Source organism: Mastomys coucha, unplaced genomic scaffold (assembly GCF_008632895.1).
Source record: "Mastomys coucha isolate ucsf_1 unplaced genomic scaffold, UCSF_Mcou_1 pScaffold3, whole genome shotgun sequence".
Lineage (NCBI taxonomy): Eukaryota > Metazoa > Chordata > Mammalia > Rodentia > Muridae > Mastomys > Mastomys coucha.
This window is the reverse complement of record NW_022196909.1, coordinates 46,232,344-46,244,808: the sequence shown is the minus strand read 5'-3', so window position 1 is coordinate 46,244,808 and position 12,465 is coordinate 46,232,344. Positions and strand designations below refer to the sequence as shown.

The following is a 12,465-nucleotide window of genomic DNA, read 5'->3' as shown; positions in this document are numbered from 1 at the left end:
TCACACACACTCACACACTCACACACACACACTCACTCACACACACTCACATACAGACACACACTCACACACACACACACACTCATACTCACACACTCACACACACGCACATGCCCAGAGATACACACTCTCACACACTCACACTCACATACTCACACACACTTACACATACTCAAACACTCACACACACACTCACACTCACTCACACTCTCACACACTCACACACACTCATACTCACACACTCACACACACGCACATGCCCAGAGATACACACTCTCACACACTCACACACACACTCAAACACTCACACACACACTCACACTCACTCACACTCTCACACTCTCACACACACTCACTCACACACACTCACATACAGACACACACTCACACACACTCACACACACTCATACTCACACACTCACACACACGCACATGCCCAGAGATACACACTCTCACACACTCACACTCACATACTCACACACACACACTCAAACACTCACACACACACTCACACTCACTCACACTCTCACACACTCACACACACTCACATACAGACACACACTCACACACACTCACACACACTCACATACAGACACACACTCACAGACTCACACACACACACTCACACACTCACACACACACTCACACATTTTGCCAGATCCCCTCCAGCTCCAGCCCCTTTCGTCCCCATGCTTCTGATTCTTCTTCGGGACACTGTCACCTCATGTCCCTCACAGTCCCTGGAAATGACACAACCTCCCTCCCTCGACACCAAGAGGGAAAGCCCTCCTGGCGGCCCTGTCCCTCTTTCTGGTGGACACACAGATAGCAGAGCCCTGCTGGTCCTGTGACCTCTGCAGAGAGACCAGATGCACCCCTCCCCACGCCCGCAACATGGGGGGAGGCCTGCAGGTGCTTTAGGTGCTAGGGAGAAAAAGGCTCAGACACGGAAGCCTGAACTGCCTCCATGGATGCTCCCCGGGGTCAGGCACCTCGCCCCCACCCCATTTAACTGAGACGAATGCTGGCTAAGATCTGGCGCACGCACACCTCATTTCCCACACTCTCGCAGGGCTGGAGATAGATTTATCTCCCTGGTCTCCCAGGGTATCCCTGCTTCTCCACCCATACCCTGTCATCAGGGCCCCAGTCCCACATCCCCCACTCCACCCCTACCCCCAGTAGCATGAGCCCCACCTTCCACTCACAGATCAAAACGGAGGTTCTGCTTCTCCTCGAAGAAGTAATCCACGATGAACTTGCGCACGAAGTCCGGGTTGAGCGTGTTATCAATGACCTCGGTGCGTCCAAACTGCAAGAGAACGTGCGGGTGAGGTGGGGACAGTTGTGGGCTCCAGGCTTTGGCCACTGCTCCCTACAGGTGGGGAAGTGTCTCTCCCGACTTCTTCTCTGATCCCTCCATCCCTTCCTCCCTCTTGGGGCATGAGCTCCAGGCAGCTCTTGGGGGGGTAGATGGTGTGACATCTGAGTGACCCTGTGTGTTCTATCTTGCCTTTAGCCTCTGCCGTGCCCTCTGTCTGCCTCCCTCCACTGCCAGGCAATGAGCTATCATTGCTATGGTTGGTGAAGGGCCATGACCAAAACAACTCATGGAGGAGGTCAGGACAGGAATTCAAGCAGGGCAGGACCCTAAAAGCAGGAGCTAAGCCGGGCTGTGGTGGCACACGCCTTTAATCCCAGCCCTTGGGAGGCAGAGGCAGGTGGATTTCTGAGTTCGAGGCCAGCCTGGTCTACAGAGTGAGTTCCAGGACAGCCAGGGCTACACAGAGAAACCCTGTCTCGAAAAAGCCAAAAAACAAAAACAAAGCAGGAGCTAATGCGGAGACCATGGAGGAGTGCTGCTTACTGGCTTGCTCCTCTTTCAGTGTCTTCTCTAACTAAGCTACTCTACTGTGCAAGAAGTACTCAGTGCCCAGAGTGGGTTACTCACCAGCCTCCGGAGACAAGTGTGCACTGCAGTCAGCTCCTGCCCAACCCGCATAGACATATGTGTGAGCTCCGCCTCTGCAGTGCACACTCTCATCGGCTCCCATCTGGCCGGAGTTGCCACACGGAATCTACCCATACACTTATGTCAGAGAGTCACCGTGTGCCTGGTTGGGTGTTGTCTTCGCTGTCTCATTGGGGTGTGACAAAATTAAATGGATTTTTGCTCATTTCATATTTGTGCGAGAATGTTAAAAAAAATATATTCATGAGTGCTTTAACAGGTGCTCAGAAGAATAGACCCACGCGCAGCCCTGCCACAGGCCAATTACAGTCAAATCGACGTGCGTGGGGCCCAAACAACTGTACATCCACCCGGGGGGGGGGTGTCTCTAGACACCACTAAGAAGCAGATGGGGTTGAGAGCTGCTAATGAATGAGAACTGTAGGGGAGAGGAAGAAAGCTAACATTTACCAAGCCTTTACTGAATGCTCATAGATCAACGGGATCATTAAGCTATCTCATTTAATTCTTTAAAAAATCTGAGGACTGTTAGCCATTTCATGAGCGTGGAAACAACTCAGCAAGCCTAAGGAACCTGCCCACAGACACACAGCAAGAAACTCAGGATATTTGTCGTACCTCACCTGACTGGAGGGAGGAACCACCCGAGCTGATGAAAATCAGAGAAGGTGGATTATTTTCCAAGAGCTGTGGACAGCCCTGCTGTGTGCGAGCAACGGGGTCAGGGTGGGGACGAACACACCCTGGGCTCAATAAAACCCCCAGCTCCCAGTCTCTCCTCTAAATTCCATAACAACCTCACAAACACAGAACCCTCTGCAAGGATTTCCCACATGTTCCCCACCCCCGCCCCTGCTAAGTCAACCTCCTGGTTTCAGACAAAAGGAAAATTTCTCCTAATGGCTTCCTTGCGGGAGTCCTGCAGGTAAACACTTATGTCTTAGAGAATTCTCTGGAAAGATCAGACTTCCTGCCGCTCTTCCTTCAACCGCCTCTAGCCTAAAGCATCCCTCCACCAGGGCTGACAGACACCCGGCTTCCACAGCCCAGTCCCAGCCCACACTCCACGGAACCCCCCCACCCCACCCCCGTCAGGGAGGATGACAGCGGCTGCTTTGAAAATGGCACTTGACGCTTCAACAAGGGAGGGGGGGATTCCCTGGAGACTGCTTGCTGCTGAAGGAGATGGGGGTTCCCCTGGAAACAGGATGGGAGGGGGGCTCCGAAGGTCCCTGGCACTTGGAGGGGCTTGATTGCTGAGATGTGGGCATAATTAACATATGTGCATCGCAACTGTGAAATCAACAACCCAGGGGCCGGCTAAGGAAGCTTTATGGGTTTTCATTAGTTGGACTAATAACATCAAGGTGTGTGTGTGTGTGTGTGTGTGTGTGTGTGCGCGCGCGCGCGCGCTGAAATTCAGATTTTAAAACTCTAAGAGGCCACCGGGTGCCTGTCAGGCTCAATGCACACTCCGGCTAATGAAGGCAATAATACAATAATTGAACGGATAATGGTGCTGGGGGGTAGGGGTGTCAACCTGGACGCTGAACTTCATATAGAACTGCAGAGTTCTCCAGACAGAACGGCCTTGGGGAGATGACGTGTATAAGCACCCAAGCCAGCCTGCAGTCTAACTGCTCTGCGTATCCCATTCCATCATGGGGGAGCAGGGGAGGAGGCCAGGCCCCTCATCATCCCTAGACTCTTCCTCTGAATCACCTTTCCATCACGCTAGTCCACTCTGAACCACCGCTGGGTCCAAGCTCTGAGGGAGGAGCTCTGAGACGAGGGCGGGGCTCTGAGACGAGGGCGGGGCTCTGAGACGAGGGAGGAGCTCTCTTGTGTAGCACGAATGCCATGACCCCTAAGCAAACCCCGTGCAAGCACAGAGGTCCGAGTGCACCGTGGCTTCGCGGAGCCAGGAAATCAGCACAGGAAATAGACCTAGAAGAACGTAGAGAAGCTTCCCAGGGTAAACGAGAGGGACGAGCAATGTGTGTGTGTGTGTGGGGGGGGGCGGTTCCTGACCTCAGGACTGGGATGCCTCCTATGGGGGAAAAAATCAAAAGCATAAACCAAAAGAAGCCCGGAAATGAGAGCATTCACCCTCTGGAAGGCTTTGTCCCTAGCAACAGACCCAGGGAAGCTCTTGGAGGGAGCGGCTCCCAAGGGCTCCCATGACTAAGCCCCGAGAACACCAATTAAGCGGCATTAACTGCAGATCATCCAGTCCACTGAGACCCTCAAAGGGAGGCAAGCCTTGAAACTTCTTCGGGGACTGAATTAAGTGGTTCCCGGGGGGGGGGGCTCTGCTATACAGAAGAATTGGTATTTCTGGGAACAGGTGAGCCCCTATGCTCGTGTGTCCTCAGAACTCAGAGCAGGGTGTGCAGAGTGACCCGATCAGCCAAGGGAAGCATTTTTAAGGTTCACTGTGATCACATGAGGCCTGGAGGAACGGGTCTGACAGGACAAGGGCCTGGCTACAGGCTGTGGAAGACCCTGGGAAATGCGGCAGACAGGCGCTAGGAGGGCTCTTCTCTCAGTACCACAAAATCTCCAAGACCCGCCTTCAGCTCCATCTGACACAGCAGCATCTTCACTGACCCCCTCGCAGGCCCAGTGTGGGAACAGCTAGCTCCTCAGGGCTGCTCCGCTTGTCCCAGAACAACCCATCTTCAATCACACACCCAGGCCTTCCAAAGAAACCCCTACGAGTGAGTGAGTTCCAGGACAGCCAGGGCTACACAGAAATCCTGTCTCAAAAAGCCTTCCCAGTACACAGCAGAGGTAGATTCCTCCCTGCTAGGGTGCCAACGTGGGTTTTCCTCTCAGAAACATAATCTCCAGCAGCTGCTGATGCTCACTCCGTTCTGCTCAAATCCACTGAATAACGTTTGTGTCACTTAAGAAATGGGTCAGGACCCTCGAGATGGCTAACTGGGAAAGGTGCTTGCTGCCAAACCTGATGACCCAGGGGGTAAGAAAGAAATGACATCTTTTTTTTTTGTTTTGTTTGTTTGTTTGTTTGTTTTTGGTTTTTGGAGACAGGGTTTCTCTGTATAGCCCTGGCTGTCCTGGAACTCACTCTATAGATCAGGCTGGACTCGAACTCAAAAATCCGCCTGCCTCTGCCTCCCAAGTGCTGGGACTAAAGGCGAGTGCCACCACCACCCGGCAAGAACTGACATCTTTAAAGCTGTCCTCTGACCTCCACAAGCTCACCATGCATGGCATATGTAGACAGCACACACACACAAATAAGTAAATGTAATAAATTTTTAAGAAATGGAGATCCGCTGGGCAGTGGTGGTGCACGCCTTAAATCCCAGCACTTGGGAGGCAGAGGCAGGCGGATTCCTGAGTTCGAGGCCAGCCTGGTCTACAGAGTGAGTTCCAGGACAGCCAGGGTTACACAGAGAAACCCTGTCTCGAAACACGCCCCCCCCCGAAAAAAAAAGCAAAAAACAAGAAAAGAAATGGAGAGCCTGGGTGGCCCAAGCAGTCTGTCCACACCGCTCACTCAGGATGCTCTCTTCACCAAATCCTCCCCCTCCAGCTTTGTATCGTAACTTCTCCACAGCCATGACATCATTTAGTTTCCTCGGGAACCCCAGAAGACACACTACCGCGGCCCCCATTTTACACAGAGGGTGAGGAATGCCAAGAGGCCACGGGGGAACCCAGCAGGCAAGAGAAGAGGCATGCTATTGTATCTCTGCTGCCCGTCTGCCTGAGCGATGAGTGGGTGGCCCTCTCCAAGCCTGAACAGTGGGCAGCACACCCCGTATCCCCCTCATTTCCTCTCCTCCGCATCCCCTCATCTCCCCCCCCCCTTGCAAGAGACAACTCCTGACTTTCACAGACTGCAGCTGGAGCCTCTGAGACCTCTCCCACCCCCATCCCAAGCTGTAGAACCCCTGGTGGCCGATGCCCGAGCTGGCTGGGTCAGGAGGACTGGAGCTTTCCATCCCAAGCTGCTCTCTGTCTAGCTCCCCTGTAATCTTCATAGAGTACTGATGACTCCTAAACAGGGGCCTGGAAAGCCTGGCTGCTGAGCCCCAGCCCTGGCAGTCCGTGAATCAAGTTCACTGGGATTAAAATTAGAGGCCAAGAGTCACGTCTGCCAGGAGAGCAAGAAAAACAAGGGTGCTTTCCAAAGCTGGGAGCTGAGCCCTACAGTGTGCCCAAAACCTGACCACCTGGAGGCACAGAGGGACATGAGGGTCCAGGTCTATTCCAGGCCTGCTAGCGTTTTGAGCCTGGAAAGTTCTCTCACTAGAAGAGTCCGGAATACTGTATGGCCCAAGTACAATGCCCCCTCAAGACACTGTAAGGCAAACGGGGCTCAGAGGATGGAGTTCCCAGCGGAAGAGGTCATGGTGCTCTGGGGCTCAGTGTCTCCCATGCCATATTTTATTCTGTTTGGGCATCAAGGTGTGGAGGATGGGGGGTGGGGTGGGGGAGGTGACTGGAACACCTGACTGAGGGAAGAGACCCAGGCTCCAAGGCCTTCCTGCCTCTGGAGCAGAACAGAGAAGGTGCCCTCTCTAGCCGGGATGCAAAACTCTGTGTAGCTCACAATGAAAGACTTCCTGCCAAAAACCCTCAGCTCCTAATTAGCTATTGTTCCACATAATCTGTTAAATGGTCCCAACCCTGGGGAATAGCCATTTGCCAATGAACTTGGCTGCCAAGCCACCAGCAAACCAGTCCTCCCCTCCCCCCTGCTCCGCCCCGCCCTGGCCTGTGGGGCTGTGGGAATGGGTCAGGGCAGGCAATCCCAGTCCGAAGGGTAGCTGAGCCCGGGGAAGGTCCCCAGGACCACTGTCCCCCATGCTCACCCCAAACTCATGGACAAGTGTGCTATCAGCATCCTTCCCGGATAAAGCATGGCTTCTCTCAGAGGAAGCGCCATTGCCGGCTGTGCGTGCACGCTGAGGACCTTCCACCCCACGGCAGTGAGCCCTTGAGCCGAGCACCTGCCCTGGGTTCTTCTCCCTTCTAGACAGGTGGAAGCTGGCTTGGGATCTGACTTTCGAACCACACTCTCTGTACTGAAGGCTGCCACGGAGGGCAAAGATAGGCTCACTAGGAAACCTGGCCTAAAACCTCTAAGGCCACCCGAAACACAAACTCTTCTGCAGACAAGAGCTTCAGTGACTGTTTACCGCACCTCCCGGAAATAATGGTTGTCTCTGGTTGAAGGAGGGGCAGGAAACCCCCACCCCTGCCCCCATGTTCACAGGGGGACAGAAAAGCCCACTTGGAGACTCAGTGGCCTGGGCGGGGATCACGGCTCAGAAGACCAGTCTACGTTCTAGCCTGGTTGATGATGGAGCGAGTTGGTGGAACACGTGTCCAGCGAGCCTCGGAGGACAAAGATCCGAGTAGGGATGCTGCCGCTATGGAGCATGCGCAGAACGCAGATGTGTCAGCTGTCCTTGTTAACGGAAGGGGATAGATCCTTTCCTCTGCCCGTCAGAGGACACAGTACTGAGTACAATCAGGCACTGCACGGCAGACCCTGCCATTTAACTCCTGCCAAAGCGGAAGGAAGCTGGCATCAGGATCCCAATTTACTAATGACAAAAACTAAGGCCCACGGACGAAGTGACAAAGACAGGTTATTTAGACGCACCCATGACAGTGCCCTGTCAGGCCAAAGCAGGTTGGGTGGTTTGTTCAATTATCATATTCGTGTGCTCGGTGTGTGAAGGGGACTGTGCAACCATGGTGCATTGCCGAGGTCAGAGGAACAACTTGTAAGAGTCATTTATCCCCTTCTCCCATAGATGGAGCTCAGGTGGTTGGGCGTACTTTGGTACCTTTCCTCAACTGGCCCCAAAGGTCTAAAAGCAGCCTCCTCAGACTGTCAGGGGGCTCTCAGCAAAATGCCTGAGAAACGAGGAGAGATGTCTCCAAGGAGGGATCGCAGCCTTCCTTCCCACTCAACGGCCAGTGACTGCAGGTGACCCAGGCCCAGGAAACAGCCAGGATGCTGACATCGGGATACGTGATTGCACCATGCTGAATGGAAGATGGGACTCCAGAGAGGGATGCATGATAAAATCACAGGGTTAGGTTAAAAACAACAAACAAACAAACAAACAAACAAACAAGGGGGCTGGAGAGATGGCTCAGCGGTTAAGAGCACCGACTGCTCTTCCAGAGGTCCTGAGTTCAATTCCCAGCAACCACAGGGTGGCTCACAACCATCCGTAATGAGATCTGATGCCCTCTTCTGGTGTGTCTGAAGATAGCAACAGTGTGCTTACATACATATAAATAAATAAATCTTAAAAAAAAAAAAAAAAGAAAGAAAGAAAGCAGAAAATACCTGCCACAGAGGTCACCCTGGTAATGGGCAGTGCCATCGCTGGCCGGGGGGCCTGGACTATGTGAGAGAACAGAGAAGGTGGCTGAGGGCTAAGCATGGCTGCCCCCATTTCTCTCTGTCTTAACTGCGGATCAGGCATGGCTAGCTGTTTGAAGTTCCTGTCCCCTTGACCCCCCGAGATGACAGACTGTAACCTGTGAGCTAACGTAAAACCCTTCCTCCTTGCCTTTTGTCTTTCTTTTTCATTTTTGGTTTTCAAGACAGGGTTTCTCTGTGTAGCCCTGTCTGCCTGAAACTCACTCTGTAGACCAGGCTGTCCCTGAACTCAGAGAGGTGCCTGCTTCTGCCTCCCAAGTGTCGGGATTAATGGTGTGTACCACCGCTGCCCGGCTTCTAAGTACCTTTTCGTTGGGATGTTTTATCACAGCGACAGACACAGAACTAGGACCCTGTCCTAGTTTTCGTTACAGCAGCTTCAACAGATCAAATCGACGCCAGCCATGTGTGTGTGTGTGTGTGTGTGTGTGTGTGTGTGCGCGTGTGTGCACATGCGCGAGGCAGCAGGACCATGTGAAGACACCTGTCTATCGGCCCACAGAAGATCAGTCTGAATATTTCCACGAGCCACCATTCCCAGCCGGTGTCCAGATGTTAAACGGTCTGGGATTGCTCACCGAGCAGTGAGCACCTTGCAGATGCTGAGAGCGGCTATGGTGGTGGCCTGGAACTGCATGCCCTGCAGATGGTTTGGGGGTGATCGGAACACCCAAAGCTTTGCCCCCCATCTTTTTCTCTCCACTTGGACAGTCAGCTGATGAGGGAGGGGCGGGACTCCCCCCCTTTCAAATGCAGGGACCCCTGAATGCTTGCTTCTCTTCTCAAATGATCTGTTCTGAGACACTGCCCCCCCACCCCTGGCCACCTGAGGACGCGCAGGAGGCACAGGCAGGGCCTGATGCAGATACTGCTCAATTTCCTGGGCTAAAATTACATCTTAGAGTCAATTTTCATAAAACGCGGTGACAGATTTAGGTACCGAGAAGATGGGGCTTTCTCAGAAGGCATAAAAATGACCCAAATGGTTACAATCGGCTGAAAAAAGACAGGCGGGGCCTATGAGAGCAGCCTCCTCCTTTCTAGCATTCAAGATGGCCTCCGCCCCGGCTCTCTTGGTGGGCTTAGCTCACACCCAAGGCTCTGCTGGAGAGAGTGGCGGCAATGAACCCACAGGTGCAGTTGCCAAGGTGGCTCTGCCTGCTGGGAAGAGACACCCGCCTCCTAGGGCAGCAGAGCGGACAGGGATTTTCTACTGTGGAGTTGCACAGTGAACAGAGCTTAAGGCTCCGGGTCCGTGAGTTTATGTGTGCAACACATGTACAGAAGCCTGCAAAGCCAAAGATTTCCCCCCAAAACAGGGATGGTTGTGGGCACCATGTGGGTGCTGGGAACCGAACCCAAGTCCTGTTCAAGAGCAGCCAACACGAGCTCTTTAGCCCGCCACCCCTTTATTATGTCCCCCAAGGACACAAGGCCTGGATGGTCCTGCTCCCAAAACTGTTTTTGCTCCTGTGGGCTGGCGTTATATGGCCCTGACTTCCTTGAAACCCAGTGCTTTGAACAAATCCAAGTGCTCCCTCTGACAAAGGCAGGGGAACCACCCTAACTCACAGCCTGAGGCCAGCCAAGAAGTGAAGCCAGAGGGACTGAAGGCTCTTTGGCTCACATTCTTTCCTTGAACCATGAGGCTTGTAGATTGGATTCCAAAGGCGTTTAAGAACATCAAGTAGTGAACTCAGTGGGTAAAGGTGCTGGCCACCAAGCTGGCCACCAAGCCTGACCACCAAGTTGGCCAACAAGCTGGCCACCAAGCCCGACCACCAAGTTGGCCACCAAGCTGGCCACCAAGTCTGACCACCAAGCTGGCCACCAAGCCTGACCACCAAACTGGCCACCAAACTGGCCACCAAGCCTGGCCACCGAGTCTGACCACTAAGCCTGGCCACCAAGCCTGAACACCAAGCCTGGCCATCAAGCCTGACCACCAAGCCCGACCACCAAGCTGGCCACCAAGCCCGACCACCAAGCTGGCCACCAAGCCTGACCACCAAGCTGGCCACCATGCTGGCCACCCAAGTTCGATCCCTGAGACTTACAGGGTGAAAGAAACCCTGTGACTTCCACAAGTGTGTCATGGCGTGTACATACCCACACACATACAGGCACATATATGTGTGTACATACCTATGCACATCAACAACCACAATTTTAAGAGAACTTTAAAAAAAAAATCCTAAGAGGGCCAATCAGTGTGAGTCTTATCGGTAAAGGCGCCTACCAGAAAGTCTAAATGGAGCTCCAACCCCAGGACCACAGGGTGGAAGTTATCCTCTGACCTCCAACTGCCCTCCACCCCAAATCACATAAACACAAGCTTTTTTCTTAATTTGTTTTTTGAGACAGGGTCTTTCTATTATGCAGCCCTGGCAGTCCTATGTAGACCAGGCTAGCCTCAAACTCCACACACACACACACACACACACACACACACACACACACACAGACACACAGACACATACACACACAGAGACACAGACACACACACACACAGATACACATCCACATCCACACACAGACACATACATATACAGACACACACACAGATACACACACACAGAGACATACACACACAGACACTCACAGACACATACACACACATACACTCACAGACACACACACAGACACACACTGACACAGACAGATACACACACACAGATACACACACACACACACACACACACACACACACACACACACACACACACACAGTTAGCAAACACCCGGGTCCCCCACTCACTCTCTTCAGCTTCCCTGTTTCCCTACTCCTTGGTACATTGCTGGCATCCACATATGCTACGTGTGGCAAAGTGACTAACCAGGAGAGCCAACAGCAAGGCCTGAAGTCATGTCAATGTTCCACCACGGCGACTCTCGTGTGTGAACATGAGGGATCTTTACTGCGGACACCTTGTTTCCCATCACAGGTCGTGCCCTCGTCTTCTGTGTGTGGAATTCAAGCTGGGTCTACCCTCCACAGAGGCCCGAGGCCCTGAGCCAAGCTCAGGTGAGGCCCTGCCCTGCTCTTGCATGTATGTCTTGGGGCCTGATGGGAATGGGGGAGGGGCACCAAAGAGGCTTGGACGCTTGGAGGTCCTGGATCTAATGGAGACTATTTTCAATTATAGAATGTAATTAACAGTCCACCAAAGCAGTGCCCTTCGGAAGAGGCCCTCCCAGACCTGCTCTAATGAATCACCGAGCCGCAAGCGTATTCCTGGTGCTCAAGTCTGGAAGCTCGGCAGAAAGGCCTCAGAAGTAATTAGTCCACTTAAGCGGGCTTAGCGCCTCCCTAGCAATCTGGTTTGCGCTTCGATGGATTTCAAGTCTTAGAGAGTGAAGAGTCACATGAGCCGGCTCTCAGACTCAGTTTATACACGTTGCTTCCACCAAGTCTGGCAACTGGCCTGCTCTTCCCAGCTCCATGGTGGGCCTCTCCTGAGGGGCTTCATGTCAGAACCCCGAGAACCTAGGCCTTTCTCTCTTTTGGGGAGACACCAAGCAGTCTCTAGGCAGAGCTCCCCGCCCCACCCCCAGTACCTCTCTCCTAGGAGTTGATGGAAAGCGGGATGGTGTGAAACTGCCCTGTCCAGAATGGCCACGGCCTCAGCCAACCCTTTCCTGTCCTGCTCATTAGCCTACTTTAAACAGCAGAAGTGGCAGATTCAACCTTCAGCCGCCTCAGGCATCCTGGACAGCCACAGCAATAGGCCCAAAGAAACTGCATGCTTCCACCATAGAAGAAAAGACTCCCCCTGCCCCCGTGTCCACCCCTCACTTCAGTCCAGTCTTTTTCTAGAGTTGGGGGGAGGGGACAGAATTTGTGTCACACAAGGAAAACAGGACCTCCTGGGGCCACTTGTCTCTGCCATATTCTGTGAGCTCATTCTTCTCTGCATCGGAAGACCTGGGAGCTCATTGAGGGACAAGGAAGCAGAGGAGGGGGAGAGACAGCAGCCACCATTTCCTACTAGCCAGAATAGATCCAAATCCCATTTCTAAGCTGCTCGCTCATCCCTTTAGCAACCAGTTCTGA

General features: G+C 53.2%; 1 protein-coding gene across 3 annotated transcripts in view; it reads right to left on the bottom strand.

Annotated features, from left to right (window-relative positions):
• The window catches only part of Cpne5 (copine 5), an 86,493-nt gene that overhangs the window by 56,297 nt on the left and 17,731 nt on the right, over positions 1-12,465 (bottom strand). For all 3 annotated transcript variants that reach the window (XM_031347881.1, XM_031347883.1, XM_031347882.1), the window contains exon 4: positions 1,209-1,312. In XM_031347881.1, the coding sequence (XP_031203741.1) occupies positions 1,209-1,312 (104 nt within the window). The remainder of the gene's footprint in view (positions 1-1,208; positions 1,313-12,465) is intronic.